Here is an 18,804-nt window from a genome sequence, read left to right on the forward strand (position 1 = left end):
TGCAGTGTTAGAAGTAAGATCTACCCTTCTCCCATTACCCGCTCAGAGACTGTGTTATCACTGATTCCCAGTAGACTGCTTTTTAATGAATATTGGTTCTGCCTACAAAATGGCTGCCCCTACGATGCTTTAGAGAGATCAGTGGTTTCTAGGGAATTAATAGGCCGCATGAGAGGTGGTTTAGGGATCTATCTATTTATCATTGACCCCATATTTGCAGAAGTACTTAACATTCTGTATCGCCTTCTACCACAGCGATATGGAATGTTCTAACACCGCAATTGATTATCTATGAGCTGGTCTATGAAAGTGGCCCCTATAGCTAAGTTTAAAATAGTTTATTTTATTTACTTAAGTAAGAATACATGAGGGCGGATGTGAAAACCTCTCACTTTCTTCCATACTGGGCATGTGCAAGTGGAAAACTCCATTCCACCGCTTGATATATAGACCCCTTTTAGTCACTAAATCATGCCTCACAACTGTCACAATTCCGGCGCTACGGTCCCAATTTGAGGGCTCTGCGTACGGTCCCAATCTGCCAGGCGGTTGTAAAGTATAAAGAGCAGCGGTGAATGGGTGCCTCGCACACCAGTGTCAAATGTTTACCTCAGGAAAGGGGTAAGAGGCCCCCTAGAGATGTGCTCCCCCACCATGATAAGGTCCCTTCCACAAGACATGTTTATGCCCCCTCCCCCGATCCTCTCAATGGTTGACATGTATAACTAAATTTATATGCACTGTAATCTCATCAAAATAGGCAACACCGTGTTCTCAGTATAATAGCCTATGAGATTTTCCATAGTTTTTATCGTAAAATAAAATTAAATGAAATTTCAGTCATGTAATGTAGCTCTGCTCACAGTTGTGCTTGGTGACTAAATGACATGAGTGGGTACAGTGATGACAATATATTCTCCTTTCACACTGACTGTTGTATAAACTTCGCAGCCCCCTGACGGTGACTAATTCCAGTGCTTCTGGGCTGTAGGAACAGGACAGGTTTTAAATGGAATTTTCATGGCAAAAAAATAATAATAATAAATAAATACTAATAATAAGATACGCAGAATGTTATAATATTAAGTAAAAAAAAACGATTTCATTTTGTTGCAGTGTTTGTGTAGCCGTATATTGGGCCTGATTCAGAGCCGGACGCAATTAGCGCTCGCTCGTCCAGAAAATAGGGGTGGCTATTCAAATGAACCGTTCGCTGTTTGCGGTCTGTTCACGCCTCTAGGTCTGAACGAGCGAACAAAACTTGCGGTTGTTTTCTGGGAAACTACGCCCCCTGGCTGCTCGCATCCTACGTCATGTCCGCTATTTATTAGATTAATCGAGTACATCGACCAGGGTATGAGCTGCTCGCTATTCTTGTGGTTGGTTTTTGCTACCACAATTTTGCGAGCAGTTCTGGCAATAAAATAACCCAGTGACGTGGTCAATGACGCTGCTGTTTTAATTATGCACACCCATAAAACGCCCGTTTTGACCTTTAAGCACGCCTGCGATCGGATCTCCACTCCCCGTTTTCAAGCACCTTCCCCTGTTACCACCCACATACGCCTCATTCTGTCACTCAAATTATCAGGCATTCGCTATTTTGCGAGCACATGAATTTCGACCGCACTGACTGGTTCGCGCATGCGTATAACGATCCGTACGCATGCGCAGTTGGGCAAACATCGCTCGGAGCGAACGAGCGGCCGCTTACGAGCGGCTCTGAATCAGGCCCATAGTTCTTATCTGTCTGTCTAGCATTAGAATCCAGATTTCTTGAATAACTTTTATGCAGCGTCTTGGAAACACCCTCATGTACGTTCTGCATTAGGAAATTAGGTGTGGATTTGCTTTGATGGTTGGTTCTATCTGTGTGTAACTCCTATTTTACTCTATAAAGGACTCTTGGTTACCAATTACCATGTTGTCTAATCTACCCTCTTTTCCTCCCACTAAGGGGGGTATCTAATTAGTAGCGCTGCTAATTGATCGTGGCAAGGCTATCCAAATAGCGCCGAAAATGTCAATAGGCAATCTGTCAACATCCTCAGAATGTCGACTTGTTATAGGGTTAGGCCAGCTCTGGCCAACCTGTGTCTCTCCAGCTCTTGTGAAACTACAAGTCCCAGCATGCTTTACCTGGTGAACAGTTGGAGGGTATGCTGGGACTTGTAGTTTCACAACAGCCGGAGTACCACAGGTTGGCCAGGCCTGGGTTAAGCGGTGGGAAGATAGGGTAAGGCAGTAGGGTGACATTAGGGTTAGGCTGCGGAGGGGAAGGGGGGTGCAGTTAGCTACTAGGAGGAGGGTTTAAGGTTAGCGGGCTGTACTTCCCGGTATGCTGGCGCATCAGATGACTCCGTCGGAGTCTCCGTTCTCATCATGTGACGCGGGAGAGGCAGCTGCCACCGGGTCCGATAAGTGACCACTGGGCCACCTGGGGTGGTTTGTTGACTTTCTATAATGTCAACATTTCAGCAGTGTCGACATAGTCAATGTCCTGTTGACCTAGTATAACACACCTGTTCTTTGAATGTACAGCACTGTGCAATATGTTGCCTGTATATAAATAGGGGATTACTAAAAAAAAAAAAAAAAAAAAAAAAAAGATGCAGTCAGTGGTAATGGTCACATCCCAACGATATGAACTTTTTCTAAGTTTATACATTCCCTCTCATTGAATTATAACCCTTGAAAGTAAAACACATGTTGTGAAAAAATTAAAGGGGAACTCCGCTTCAGCAAAATTCCATCTCTTAGGTGGGGTACACATTAGGCGATATATTGGAGGATTTGCCGTTTTGAGGCAGATTAGGCGACATATTGTCCACATGGCAAGGTGGGTACGCTCAATCGCCCCTCATGTGCATCGTCATCACACCCTCACATCTGATGTGCTGCACGTCATATGGGAAGATGCCAAAATTAGGTGATGGTCGTTCCAATTTCCCTTCATCCCAGAACAAACGTCATTGACCGTACACATTATGCAGTCCTTCAAGCGACGGAACGATTTAACGTGTCGTCTGATCATATACGATTTATCCTTGTCTAAGCATAACCAAATACATTTTTTGTTACAAGGTGTTGGGACACGCTACATAGCTCCACCCCCCGGCACCTGCGAAGCCCCATCACCAGGTTCTGATTAGCCCACGGGCCAGTCAGTCAAATAGACAAGGATGACCATCGGTTGGTGAAACCATCGAAGGTCAACCATTGAATAGTTTGTAACCATCGATGGCTACTGGCTCCTCCAATCAGGGCTTAGCACATTCCTGTGACCCCTGGGTGTCTCTCACCATAGATTAGGGATGGCCTCCCTACCATACAGCATGTTAGCGCAAGTATTTGTTGTATTAGTTGTTATTTTCAATAATGCCAAAAAGTGCTTAAATCATCCAGACAATCTCTGTTATGTGTGTGGCCTTCAAATTTCAGAGGCAAAATTTCACGGCACTTGTAAAACAGTGTTATGGACTTTACTTTGGGTGTAAAGTTGGTGATCTGGCTAAGTACTGGGCCCCTTGGCGTTGGGCTGTCAGTGATGAGCATGGCGAGCGTTTCCATCAGCTGATTGCTACGATGGAAAAGAGGTACCGAGGCAGATGAAGTTCCAGTATGGTGGCTGACTATTGCTGGACTATGGAGAGAGACATCCCAAAGGCAAAATAGGCCCGAAAATCATCATCTACAACTTCGTAGGTCAGCCAGAATGGTATGCAGTCAGGAAGCCGGCGGACCTAATCCCGCCAGCCGGCTTCCCGACTGCTTAATCCCGGCGAGGGTTAAATAACAGGCGTCTAAATGTAGACGCCTGTCATTTTACCGACGCCAGGAGACCGGCGCCCGGCATCCCGATCGAATGTACACCAAGCGCGGATAGCCGTGGGGGGGAGGGTTAGGTTTAGGGTTCCCAGGGGAGACTTAGGGCTAGGCACCCCCCCCCAGGAGGTTAGGGTTAGGCTAGGGGGAGGGAGGGTTAGGGTTAGGCACCCCTGGGGGGGATTAAGGGTTAGGCACCCCCCTGGGGGACTTAGGTTTAGGCACTGGGGGGGAAGGTTAGGGTTAGGCACCCCTAAGGGAGGGTTAGGGTTATCGGGTAGAATAGGTTAGTGGGGACGATCAGGATTTTCATTCTTGTCGGGCTGCCGCTGTCAGGATTTGAACCGCCGGACATGGGTCCGGCGGTAAATCATACCAATTCCGCCAGAATGAGGAGTATAGTTATCAATACACTTACAGAAGTACTAATTTTATAAAACTTGAAACGTACGTAAGAAATAACCCCGCCTGATGGAAAACATCTGAATGCATATTCCAATTCAGCACGTACATTTAGATTCAGTTTATTTAGTTCTTGTGAAAGAAAAAAGTTTTATTTTTGTAGATCAGTGTTATCAACCTCATCGGTGACCGTGTGACACATGGGAACTTCCGTTCTCACCAGACGTGCATTCCCGGAGAATACGTTCATGTTCTATATTATCTTCTGTATGCGTCCAGTCTACGAGCTGAGGAAGTACAGCGATCGGGCAGAGGGGCTCAGTGCTGGCCTCGCTCCAGCAGGATGATCGTTTTATGTCTTTACTTTAAAAACTTCTGGCTACCCCCTGAGGCTGAAGAATTTCCCCCACCACATCTGATGGATGGAGTCAATTCTCAGATGGATGGAGTCATTTCTCAGACCGCTCCATCATGTTATACGGACCCCTCTGCCATCAGATATAATGACCGTCCTTGAAATTTGCTCCTCGCTTTCTGATATCGCTGACAAAGCGCAGGCGGACGGTACAGCTCTCCGTTTGCCAGAGCCGTAACTAGACTTTTTGGTGCCCTGTGCCAGAAAGAGCATTGGCGCCCCCTCTATTTTTCAAATAGGGACATAATACACCTGAAAAGGGGCCATGACCTCATGGGGAAGGGCCAGAGAAGAGATAGGGGAGGCAGGAGATGCTGGGGATGACATAAGAGGAAGCTATAAGTGAGAATGATAATAAACAGGAGACTGACAGGCCTGAACAGCGCCCCCTGCCCTGTGGTGCCCTGTGCCATGGCACTGGTCGCACCACCCTAGTTACGGCCCTGCCGTTTGCTATCGGGCTAGCCAGCTTAATAGGCCAGCCTGGTTGTTATTATCCGTGTTCTACATGATCCCCGTCTTATCCTAATGCTGTTTCAGCTTCCAGGTTTACCCATGTATACATACACACATTTAGACCGTTGATGCCCCTATGGTATACATCGTGTCTCATTTTGAAACGTGCAGGATGATTGCCACTGTGTAGATAGGGAGGAGATAACCGGTGAGGAAATATCAGCAGTTAACGGGTTAAAGACTTTGCCGTGGATTGAATGGGCCCCCCAGGGCCGTCTGGCTGCGGCAGACAGTATGACTATCTGAGCTCCTAGGGGGCGACTGAAGGGTTCCTGTTCCCTTCCCTGGGGTCAGACTATCACCGAGGCCCGTCAGGCTGGATGCTTCCTGTGCAGCAGCTGTACTGACAGTGAGAGTATAGTATGGCAGCTAATACACAGCAGTGCCAGCCAGCTGTACACGGCTCAGTGATGTAATATATACTCGCATATGGCATTGTGTATCCTCGTTTCTCCCATAGATCGGCCTAAGCGATTTCCACCAAGCCGGGAGCAGGAAACGGTTTTGTGATACCAAACGGAACCATTTAAAAGGCATATTTGCGAGCTGCGCTTCCTTCCGAAAAATTACACTGTTACTGGTACCGAATTACTATGAAATTCCATACGTCCAACTGCATTAACAGGCCTCAGGGTGCTGCACTGTGCGTTACTGAGCCCCAAAGCAATACTTGTTTAGGGGACCATCGATGCCACTATACACTCCTGCAAAGAGCAGGACAGGGTTCTTGTGGAGGGGGGGTACAGTATCCTCAGAGGTCTGGGACCCCTCTCCTGTAACATCCATAACTGCTATAGTATTGACCCTGATAGGCCTTATTGTTTATCGGGAATGATCTGACCGCTTGGCCTGAGTGTTGGAAGACCGGTTCTCGTCCATTGTGGTGTCCCACACAGCTTTAGGCATCTGGTTGTGTTGGGACTTAGGGGTGGGCAATTAGCGGCCCCCCAGCTGTTGTAGAACTACACTTCCCAGCATGCCCTGCTGCAGTTTTGCTATTTGGCCATGCTAAAACTATTGCAAGGTATGCTGGGATTTGTAGTTCAACAGTTGGAAGGCTGGGTATTGTCCTCCCCACTAGCCACTGACTAAAAATGACAAATTGTGTTTCAATTTTCACTTTAGCTGAATAAATGACTGTCTGCCCTTATATTCTCTTAGCCAGTAAGCACCTCCCCCAGCATGACGACATTTGTTTTAAAAATGTCAGACTAGTGGGGACCATCGACAGTTCTGCCATCGACAGCCGATGATTTTATACCATTGGTTAGAAACTGTCAATGATTGAATCATTGGCTTAACTTTACGCATGTACAGGCCGAGGCCGCCATTAGCCAACTGGACTCTGCCGCCGATGTTCACCACCGCTGTCCTTCCATCAGTGGTAGAACAAGTCACCATCGACATCAGACCATCGATGTTTGCTTATCACTGATGGCCAACACTATCGCAGACACTGACTTGATCAACTTCCTTCCGTGTATTTCTGTAAAAAGCTACCTATATATATGTGCTCGGGCAGTATATTATAAATAATAGTGTGTTGAATCTATTGGTTTATGAATTTTAATGATGGATACAGCACATGCTTTGATGGGGGCTGTAAGAGTTGTCAGTTATTTTCCACAGTGATAATGTTGTGCTTTGTAGATCTGAATAGAGGTTGGATCCTAAAATGACTGCAAGCATGTGATATTTTCCTTGCTGGTAATGCACCACTTAGATGCAATAATACATGGTGTCCTTCATGTGTTCTCAGTCTCTGGAATGCAGTTTCTATCCATTGTTTGTCATCCAGGCTTGAATCCGGTTACGTTTTTTTCTATTGGATGAATAAAACCAAAGCTGGAGAGGGATAGAAATTCATCGCAACCGATAAGGATGAGCGCAGCAAAATCTCCACGACTGCGCTCGGCGAGGGATAGTCAATGACGCTCACTCCACATTAATTGGAGGGGAGTCTAGATAGGTGCTAGTATATAGCGTTCACTCTAGCACCCTGCACCTATTAAAACCCCATGCAGTTCCTCTTTCCTGCCTGGGGTGTCGCTTTATGCTCTGGTGCTTCTAGCACACAAACTGCTTAATCTCATCAGTTTGTTGCATCATGTGAGTGTGCTAGAAGCACCAAAGCAGAGAGAGACACCCCTGGCAGGATAGAGCAACTGCACGGTTTGTGACAGGTGCAGGGTGCTAGAGTGAAGATTATAGTGACACAGTAACTGGCAACTACACAATGTAGTTGTGCATGGATTTAGGTAATGTAAATAAAATTGTACATATATGGCGTTCTTTCGCTGTCTTTGGGCCTGATTCAGCAAGGATCGGAACTAACACGCACGCAATCGGACGATTGTTGCGTACTGCGGATGTGCAGACTGGCCACTGCGATCGGGACTGCGATCGCAGTGACTTCGCAGACCCATGGCAGAGTGATTGACAGGAAGTGCAGTTTGTGGGTGGTGACGGGGGGGTGGTCGGCGAAACGCAGGCGTGCCAGTGTGTTTGAACGCCATTGCATGGGCGCGCATAAATTATCCACTGCGATGCCATCCGCAGCTTGTGCGTGAGGCTGCGATGGTACTCCATGTTACCGATGGTTTTGCAGTCTTGCTAAGGATTACGGATGTGTGTAACGTAAAGTGGGCGTCCTTGTGTTGTGCTGTGACGGCACAGCGATCGCAACAGATTAGCATACTATGGCAGTGGAACTGCGTGTGTAATCACTATTGCAATCGCAGTTGCGAAACTTATTGAATCAGGACCTCTGTTGCCACTTTGTGGCGGAGTTGAAGGCGGGTCTGATTTCCATGTACTAATTTGTGATGTCAAATCCTACTGCTTCCCCTGGTGAGCTCCATCTGCGAGTCCCCTCTTACCCCTTGTCACATTTTTGTGGCAGATTAAATTAAGCGTGAGGTTCCAGCGATGTGCGTCTGCGCACATGACGGGTTTCTGCGGTAAGAAAACTGCGCTTTTGTTTTTTTCTTGCACCTCTGTGGAACGTGGGCAGTAGTAAATAGGGTTTTCCTGCCCAGATAACCCGCGTAGTTTTAGCTCTCGGAACCTTGTGGCTAATGAATTTTGCCAAAGTTTTGTGGTGGAACAAGACTTTTGCAGACGTGCCTCCCACCATTATCAACTTTAATTATTGTCGTAGTATGAGACTATTGTGGGTACAAAAGGCATAAATGAGTTCATCCCTGGGGTTCCCCAATCCGGCAGCAGACTGGTTACTGGTTTATTTGGCAGTCTTCGAAACATGAAAATATTATTCAGGCATTGTTTATCATGATTTTAATGCAGCGTAACATTGTTTTGTGATAAGTAAGGACCTATTTGAGGACCAGTTATTTCTAGTTATGCCCTTGATATTACATACATAATAAATAAAATCGCTTTAGTACCCTTTTGTCACCAAAGGTCGGAGCCATTGGCAGCTCCAGAGGTGAGGCTGCAGCACTCTCCGAAGTTTAAATAGGGGAGCCACGCCCACTGCCAGCGAGTCCAGGCCGGCGATGATTGGCAGAAGTTGCAAGGACTCCCCTATTTGAATATTGGATTGAGTTTTTCATGATGTGCCCCTTAAGTAAAGTGAGACTTCAGGGAGTTCTCCCAAAAAGCAGGCCACCCTTCAGCATCTCGCCCACTTCCCTAGGGGGTGAGGCATAATCATGACCCCCATCCCTCTGCTAAGGGATGCTGAAATCATGGTACTGCTCTACAGGGGCGTGATAAAGTGCATCACACTGCCACACCCCCTACGGGTGTAGGGGCGTGGCAGTGTGATGCACTTTATCACGCCCCTGCGGAGCAGTACCATGAAAGCAGCCCTGCTTTCCCCTAGTCCTTCCTTCTCCCCAGGATCTCCCAGAGGAAGGGGAGTCCTTAATGTCAGGTGTCAGAAAGACTGTTTGGAACTCTGAAGTACTTCTTTCCACCGTGCGTGTTTCTATCCACTCCTCCAGTCCTGCAAAAGTGGGTGAGAGCGGTTTTATGTGGATAGTTTCCAGAGTGAAATATGGGTGCACGATAGATCCATATGACCGTTTGTTTGCGAATTGCCCGTTCGTATGTGTGCGAAAACTGAGATCTACTAATGCATGCAGTGCTCCGCATTTGCTCTGCTCTTTGTCTTACACCCTGGATGAAAACTCTGTCACAGACACGACTCCCGTAGGATCTGAGGACCTCATTCAGAGTCGGTCGAAGCGGCCGCACGGTCGTACACAGCCGATGTTCGCTAAACTGCGCATGCGTACAGTTCGCAATGCGCGTGCGCAAACTAGCCGCTACGATCAGAAATTTCTCTCTCCTTGAACACAGCCAGGTCGGTAGTTTGAGTGACAGATTGCGGCGTTTGTGGGTGGTAACAGGGGAAGGTGCTTGAAAACGGGGGTGTGGAGATCCGAACGCAGGCGTGCCTAATTATGCGAACGCCGTTTTATGGGAGTGCATAATTAACAAAGTAGTGTCATGGCACACGTGACAGGGGAGGTTTTACACTGACATGATCTTAGAGCTTAAGAGAGGGTATGGTCAACCTTTAGCTCTACGACCAGTTCCGATGGATTCCGATGCTCGCGATTAATCCTTAAATAGCCGGAGATGACGTGATATGCGTACGAGATGTGGGCATATTTTTAGTGGTCCGACCGCATCCACCCCTTGGTCGGCCAGCTAACGATCCGACCTTAGGGACGCAACATGCGTGTGCATCATTTGCATATCCGGCCCCTTTTCCTATACAACCATGCGGCCGCAACGACCGAATCTGAATGAGGTCCTGAGTGTGTACGTGCTGTTCCCTCGTGGTGCCGGGCTTCACAGGCCACATTAATTTTGTCTGACGGGAGTACTTTGTTCTCAGGTTCACACCATAGAAAGAGAAATCCAAAACGTTCTGCATTTTAATCAGAGGGATCTTTTAGCAAGTTGTGTGTGTGGAGACGGTTACAGCCTCGCTGCCCTACTTTACTAGGGAACAGCGCACTTAACTTGCTATAATCGCGCGTCTCACAGGGAAAAGAACTTGCAGATAATGCAACTTCTGTATGTCCTCTGGGTTTATACTGCCCTTGGCAAAAATACCGGCCCCCCCTCTCACTAAGCAGTGCTAAGATTTGATGTAACCTTATTTACACGGAAACAAGGAAATGCCCCAACAGATGTGTCTGTTGTTTTCCTGTCTCTATAGGCGCCTGTCATCTTGCAGCATTTGCTATGTGTAATGGTGTATAGATGCCTTTAAGTGCTCCTGCGCTGTACCTGCGGAATGCCCTGATCGCAGACGTCTATCTTTTCCAGTTTGGCCATTTGCATGTGTAAACTAGGCATCAGATTACGCTTGGTGATGCATATTTTGGTATGTGGTCCCGGTATTCGCCTGAATTCTAGAATACACATCTGGGTGCGCCCCTAATGTAAAGCCACCTGTGTCTACTGATCTTCGTTTTGACAAAAAACGAATCGGTGTTTTCTAAAATAGCAACATGAACTGTTGGAGACAACTGGGCTGAAAAGAGTAAGAAGGCGTTGCGTAAAGTCGCCCACGAGTCACGCTATATTCTACAAATACACTGTTGGCCCATCACCCTCCAACAACATGACACAAGAGGTTTCCTAATTTCTGATGTGTGAAGTTTTACCCTAAGGGGTATATTTACTAAAGTGCAGGTTTTTAAAAGTGCAGTTGCTGCCCATAGCAACCAATCGGATTCTAGCTATTGTCTTCTAGAAGGAGCTAGATAAATGAGAAGTAGAATCTGATTGGTTGCTATGGGCATGTTATTGTTGACGTCTTTACTACACTGCTGCAGAGAGATCCTTCATGTGCTAGCTGGTGTTAGGTTGGTGGCCGTGAATCTGTAGGGGAGATTTATCAAATCTTGGAGAGATAAAGTACCAACCAATCAGCTTCTAATGGTCATTTTACGGAAAAATGATTGTTAGAAGCTGATTGGTTGCTATGAGCAACTTCTGTACTTTATCTCTCTCCAAGATTTGATACGTCTCCCCCAATGCCTCCGCTCACATCGCCCGGCCACTTCCTGTGCTCCAAAGTGTCCAAATATAGTCCCTGCTAATCCCGCAGCCTTATTCAGGGCAGGCCTGGAAAGCAACTGACCCCGGGCTTAAAGCCACATTTGCTGTCCGTGACTCTAATGCCTGAGTGCATTACATAAGACATGTTTGATGTGTGAACTTATTTCTCATGTACAAGAGTGTTACTCAGCAACTCAAGCGTCGTTGTCCCTACATAGGAACAGTATAAAAATCAGGACATTATCAATTTATACCACCCACAAACTGCACCACCTGTCAATCACTCTGCGATGGGTCTGTCTAGCCACTGGCCCTTATTCAGAGACAGACAGCATTGCGGAGCCCCACACAAGCGGCTGTACAATTCCGTCCATCGCAAATGCAGCAGGAGGTGTCTAGACACCATCTTACTGTATCTGCGAACCTGAGGTCGCAACCTGGGATCACCGTTGCAGCCAATGATTGCTCCTTTGGCCAGGCTGCAGTAGCTGAAGCTCGCCGCGGCCTTGCCAGGTCCTGGCAGCTGCGATGCAAGGAAATCTGCGTCCACCAACGCAGACCCTAGCTTTGTCCCCAGTTTTCAGGACCAGTGACCAGCCATGCCCCCACTATGCCCCCAAATGCTGCAGCAGGCCAATCATACTGCGACTTGGGGGGGGGGTCTGCGAGCGAGATCGCTGGTCCCATTCTGCACATGCGCAGTCCGTAGACCATCGGAGAATGGTATCTGAATCAGGCCTATTATGCATGTTTAGAAAATAGGGGGAGGAAATCCCGCACCAGGTTAATACTTATCACTTGTATTTATAGATGAGGAATAAATTACTGATTCTATCCCTATAGAACACACAATTTATATATCTATAGGTGCTACCCGTTGATTCAAAGAATATATATTTATTTGTAGAAAAATGGAAATCAATTTGGAATTGGGTGCACTCCATCCCTCCAGCAAATATAAAATAATCAAATATTTATTAGAATGTTTTTAAAAGAAAAATCTTTTTATCTCAGGCCTCATAAATCACAACATAGGTACTAATTTTTTATTTCTCTTTAAGGAATAATTTTTATTATTATAATATGCCCTTACCTAGGGTCATGTGAAGCGAAGTATAAAATTGATAGATATGTGTAAAGATATGAAGTAATAACGAGTGGAAAAAAAAAGAAAAATAAATAAAAAATAGTTTTTTTTTTTAAAAGACCAAACCGTGTGCTGTCCTTATTAACACATATATATTATTTGAAGTTCAGTGTGTTATAAGTCATAAGGATGTTTGTTGTCTATGAGACGGCACACGTGATTAGAAAAATATATATATTTATGCAACAAACTACTTTGAATTAAGCTTGAGTATACACCAGAGGAACGATGACATTATGAAATAAATATGTTTTTTTTATTTAAATAGATTAGAGCGCTATCTTCTTGTGAAACAACCAGCGTGTATTCCATCTGTGGACGTATTGAAACATTTGTATAGTATGTGACAGTGAATGATTCAGTGGATACTTTGTTCTTAAATTGTAGCAAAAGCTTTCAAAACACCTCTATACTACATGAAGCTAGGTGTTATCACTCAGAATCATTAATCACCCTTATGACTAAAGACGCACATCCACTAGAGGATTTATTTGAGCGATTGAACGATAACGACATTGTTCAATCGTTCATAAATCGCTTGCAAATCCTTTGCAAAAATGTCTTAAACGACCAGCGATGTGCGCTCCAGCTGGTCGTTTAGACATCTGTCATCGTGCAAACATGCTGTACAACCTGACGATATCATCAGGTTCAGCATGTTTGCAGATGATTGATGAGCCTGCACTGAATGACTGCTTGTTCAGTGCAGGCTCATCACAGACAAACGACTGCACGATTACAATGTCGTAATTGTGCAGTCGTTTTCATATCTTCTAGTGGATGTGTGCCTTTAAGGTGCATACACACACAACGATCTTTTGAACAATTATCATTAACGTATCGTTTATCGTTCAATCGTTGAAAAAATCGTTTACTTTCTGAGTTATGGAGCATACACACGGTCAGATTTTTCTTCAGTTCTGAACGATAACTATTTAAAAAATCGTTCATATCTGAAGGAAAATCTGACATATCTGACATGTCTGAACGATGCGCGTTCCCGATGGTCAGATAATGATATCTGACATCTGATGTGTTTGCAGTCAGATTAACGATATCGTTCAGCGCCCGGCTCTCTCCCCCATTCCCCAACATGCAGCAACCTGACGATATCGTCAGGTTGGCCTGCATGTTTGCCCGATGAACGACAATGATGAACGACCCGCGGGAATGCGCATCGTCGTCATCGTTTTGGTGTAAAAATTGGACGATCTAGTGAACGACTGAACGATATAGTTATCGTTCAGTCGTCCACTTTATCGCCCAGAGTGTACGCACCTATAATCTGACAGAAATTCGTTCATAAAATCGTTGGTAACAAATCGTTGTGTGTGTATGCAGCTTAACACACTGATCTTCAAATAATATATTATATATGTGTTAATAAGGACAGCACACAGTTTGGTCTTTTAAAAAACTATTTTATTTCTTATTCACTTTTTTTTTTCCACTCTTTATTACTTCATATCTTTACACATATCTATCAATTTTATACTTCGGTTCACATGACCCTAGGTAAGGGCACATTATAATAATAAAAATGATTTATTAAAGAGAAGTAAAAATTAGTACCTATATTGTGATTTATGAGGCCCGAGGAAAAAGATTTTTCTTTTAAAAACATTTCTAATAAAGATTTAATTATTTTATCTTTGCTTGAGGGATTGAGTGCACCCAATTCCAAATTGATTTCCTTTTTTTTCTACAAATAAATATCTATTATGCATGTTAACATGTCACATGTTGACTCAACGTCCATGTCGACATGCTGAGTGCCGACATATCATACCACACCTGGCCAGGAGTGGTTCCCTAGGATTAATGTCAAATGTTAATGTCAAGGAGGTACCACAGGTGTGTTTAGCACTATATTTATCCATTCGTAATTAAACGTTCCGATGGTTCGCGCCGGAGGATGCAGAACAAATTTAGTCACAGTGAGAGGACGTTTCTGGGAGGTAACAGGGGAGTGGCTAGCCAGACGCGGGAGTGTCGCGGACAGCAACTGCGGCTCTTTTCGAAGTGTTTGCACCGATTTCATTAGCCATGTTTAGACAAATATTCTGCGCCTCCATAGGATTGTTGCAATCAATGTTCAGTGGTGTTACCAACGTGCCTCCGATGGTGCGCCTTAAAGTGTCGGATTAGCGCCACAATCGGTGGGCGTCTCTGTATGAATTCCATCGATTGCAGCAATAGCATAAAGAATCGTATATCGGGCATTGTTGCCGGATCTGTGCTGGTTTTGGCCTGTCTGACTGCCTGATGGGAAAACGGGCCAAAATCTCCCCCATCTTTCCTGCATGTTCAACGGGGACTAACAGATCTGTAACCGTGAGTTGCGGCTCTCCTATCCTTGCACCCTAATGTACTTGTCTGTTAGTGCATCCTGCTAATGGTTATCCTGTGGTTTCTATAAGCACATGAGGCTCCTGTCAGTAATAGCACAGCTAGAACATGCTGGTCCTCTTACGGGTACAGTACCTCCAGTCATGGCCACCCACTGTTACCCAGCGACAAGATTCAGCAGTGAAGAGGTTAACAGGACATGTGCGTTCCAGGAAGCTCCATTTGGAAGACAAATGCTGTATTGATGGTCTATTGATCAGTGCCCCAGACATACCACAGTGCAATCTATCAAAGCATCAACCTGAGGTGGGGGACGTGCTTCTCATCCATATCTCAGGGGGCTAACAATCTAGAAAAGCTCAGTGCCAATGGAGAAGAATAACGGGGTGGCTTTACAAAGGGATATCACAGTTAGTAATGGAACATAAATGATGTCTTTAGAATTCTAGATTGTGGAAGAGATGTATCAAATCATGGAGGTTACCCATAGCAACCAGTCAGCTTCTTACTGTCGTTACATAGACCGTGCTAGATAAATGACAGCTAGCGGCTGATTGGATGTTATTGGCAATTTCTCCATTTTATTTCTCACCAAGGTTTGATACCGCTCCCCTTGTGACTGGTCTGTAATCTTTCTATTCAAATAACAAAAAGGGATACTACTTATTTTGTGCAGCTTTAATTCCTTTTATACTACTGAAATGAAACTCTTTGGGAATAACGCAACGCTCCAATTCATAATGTTAGGGGTATATTTACTAAAGTGCGGGTTTTTAGAAGTGCAGATGTTGCCCATAGCAACCAATCAGATTCTAGCTATTATCTTCTAGAAGGTGCTAGTTAAATGTTAAGTAGGATCTGGTTGCCATGGGCAACAACTCCACTAGTAAAAAACCCGCACTTTAGTAAATATACCCCTAATTGTCCATTTTCCCTTATTTTGAGGGAATAGTGTTTCCTTTGAAAAGATCCCTCCAACATTAGTATTTCAGGGACCCTGTGGAATAACCCCCAAGTAAACTGCAAAAGTGGCTGCTACAGAGTACACAAAAGGTTTGCAGGAACGTAACACACGCTCCTGTGTGATTATCCCACAACTGGCCCACAGACAGCTCTGTAATGGAAATTGCTGTGGCTTACAAGCCAGATCTCAGTGTATAATGCACACTCATATAATCCAGTGGCAGCAACATCTTGCTGTTGGGCAAGTTAATCTTCAGGCATGTTGTGGGCACTCAGTGCTGCCAGGAGATCTATTGGGCCCAGGTAGCAGGAAGTGTGGTCAAGTGTGTGGGGGCAGGGCCACATGCTTTTGAGAGTATATGGGTACCTATCGTTACATGCTGTGATGCCCGCTGGAGGGAGCATGTTCACATCATCTTGTGGGTGTGGGGGTGCTCTTCCTCGGCTGCCCATGTACATTATAACCACTTTTCTTCTATAAGCGACACCCCTGGTTGCATGAGGAATTGAAACTACCCAACATAACCACTGATAATTCAATTATATGACATTTTGTGCAGATGTAGGACATTCCGACTATCTTACCAAATGAATATTAAACCTTGTAAGTGAATGCAACTCTACAAAATGAATACTAATGTCCCCTGAACTCTAATTAAAATGAAAACACTTTTTACCAATCGGTTTACAAGTAGTGACTAAGTGCTTCACAGCACTCTCGGGAGCCAATAAACCTCAAAGGAGTCCTTCCTTTCATTTCAGAGGTAAAAAAATAAATAAAAAGTAGTATGAATACTGGCGGCCATTTTGTTGAAGCCAGAGTCTCATAACATAAGAAGATCCCCATAAAAAAAATAAAATGTGAGTCTCAGACTGTAGACCATTTTTTTTTTTTAGTATTTTTATTTTTTAATGTAGGCGCCAACTGGAAGGTTCCTAGAAGCTTTTCATCCCCAAAATTACTTTACCATTAGATGTAACCATAATACAATTCTATTACATTCTGCACATACTGAATATTGATCTCCAACATGACATGACCCCAGGGATTGGGTACGGGATGCCGGCTGTCAGAATCCCGACAGAAGTAAGTAAGTATACTAACTCTAACCCTCCCCCTAATTCCACCCCCCACCCCCATCCGCAGCCTAAACCTCCCCTCCGGCAGCCTATACCTCCCCCTAGTGCCTAACCCCTAAGCCTGATTTTTACTGTTGGGATGCCAGCGGTCGGGATTCTGATTGCTGTTGGGATTCCGGCACCGGTATTCAGCTTTTTCTTTATGCCCCCTCACTTCCAGTTCCTTGAAAGATGTTGGATTAGTACCTTTCTGGATTACACCTATACATGTATTTCTCTTTGATTTCAAGAAAATGGTACTTTCTTAAAAAATGTGATTCCTCGTTTAAAGCCTTCTTGACCTGACCAATAACTGTCTTCTGACACCATGTCTTCTAGGTAAAAGATGAAAAGAATGGGCAAGACCTTTTTGATCTAAGTGACTACGAGAAGTGTGAGGAACTGCGGAAATCCAGGAGCAGGTCCAAGAAGAACCATAGCCGGTTTTCCCTTGTGCGGTCAAAGCAACCGGGGAACACGGTACGCTGCCCCTCTTACGCCCACATCTTTTATACAGGGAACCAGATGACATGAAGTTTGCTCAGTCTTAAAAGTTGTTAGGAATAAAATTTGCATGAATAACACTTCAGTAAGGACAGGAGTGCGATACTGTCATCTATTTTATTTGTATAATGTTGAAATGTTAAGGGCATATTCAATAAAGTTCAAGGTTCCAAGCAGCCATTTTGTGAACTGGCACAATATGCAGACTCCAGCTACATCCATTAGCTCTTGGCGAGGAGAGATTGGTTCGGCCCACAAAATGGCTGCACTATGTGCAGGGGACTGTAACACACACACCATTAAGCAGTGGCAATGTCTTTCAATAATAATAACACCTTCCCCCACTATATTTATATAGTCTGCAGATGTAACATTTAGTCATAATACTGACCTGTTTTAATTAGTTTGTTAGATCAGATCTACTTTAGTCAGCACATTACAGAGAATAGGCAGCTGTTATTGTTGTTGGACTAGTACAGGAGGCAGCTAACACTTATTCCTTCTGGAACCTGCCTCACTGATCCCTCTGTCCCCCAACTCGTCCTCAGCTGTTGGTGTTATTGTCCTTCATGTCTTGTGATCTGTCAGACTACCTAAAGACTGCTTTGCTTTCTCAAACAACACGTGTGCCCGGTCTGTGCAGCAAATGGTACATGAAGCTGGGTTTCAGGGAGAACTAGCGCATCTTTAGTGGGGGACCTCTTTAAGGCCTTTGGAACATCACACATATAATTATATTTAATTTAACCTAATAAACAAGCCTTTCAGTGTGCTTGTTCCATGTATCAGATCACAGTTATTGTAAAGTAATGGAGCCATTCATTTTGTTTCTTAGGCACCGAACCTGATCTTCCTCGCGGTCAGCCCTGAGGAGAAGGAATCTTGGATCAATGCCTTGAACTCTGCGATCACTCGAGCAAAGAACCGAATCTTAGATGAGGTAAGCGGTGTCCTTGGGGACTGCGACCTTGCGGCTCGCCCCTTTCTGTTATCTTTTTGAAAAATTTTATATTTTACTTTCACACTAGGGGACACCCAACCATTGAGCAGGTGGTTTGCAATTAATATAACCTGTAGTATCCATGTTGTTTGCAGGCTATGTCTTTCTAATGATTGGCCAAGCCTCAGTAGTGGTTGGTCACACCCCCTGTGGCTGGCCAAACCCTTGTCGTGGCTGTATACACCCATTAAGCATGGGCTCCTACCACCGCGTTCCTTCTGTATGCCCTTTATGCCCAAGTTCCGACACATGTACAGAGTCAATTATTGGTGTACTGTGAGGTGTTTTTTTTTGTATTTTACATGATCTATGTCGTTTTTTTTATTTTTTTTATTTTGGTGGGTAGAGAGGGCCTGATTCACAGCCGGACGCTCTTTAAGAGCGCTCGCTCTGAATCAGGGTGTCCCTGTTTTTTTTTTTTTTTTTTAAAGACTGCCTCCTGGCCGTTCGCATAGCTGTGGGTGACCACCCACAGCTTTAGTGAACGGCCAGGTGGTGGTCGCGATGGTCACGACCATC

General features: G+C 45.0%; 1 protein-coding gene across 1 annotated transcript in view; it reads left to right on the forward strand.

Annotated features, from left to right (window-relative positions):
• The window catches only part of PLEKHO1 (pleckstrin homology domain containing O1), a 34,339-nt gene that overhangs the window by 10,499 nt on the left and 5,036 nt on the right, over nucleotides 1-18,804 (forward strand). The window contains exons 3-4 of the mRNA XM_088474170.1: nucleotides 17,121-17,261; nucleotides 18,121-18,225. Coding sequence (XP_088330296.1) covers nucleotides 17,121-17,261; nucleotides 18,121-18,225 — 246 coding nt within the window. The remainder of the gene's footprint in view (nucleotides 1-17,120; nucleotides 17,262-18,120; nucleotides 18,226-18,804) is intronic.

The sequence above is a fragment of the Taudactylus pleione genome, unplaced genomic scaffold (assembly GCF_031769625.1).
Source record: "Taudactylus pleione unplaced genomic scaffold, aTauple2 ptg000148l, whole genome shotgun sequence".
Lineage (NCBI taxonomy): Eukaryota > Metazoa > Chordata > Amphibia > Anura > Myobatrachidae > Taudactylus > Taudactylus pleione.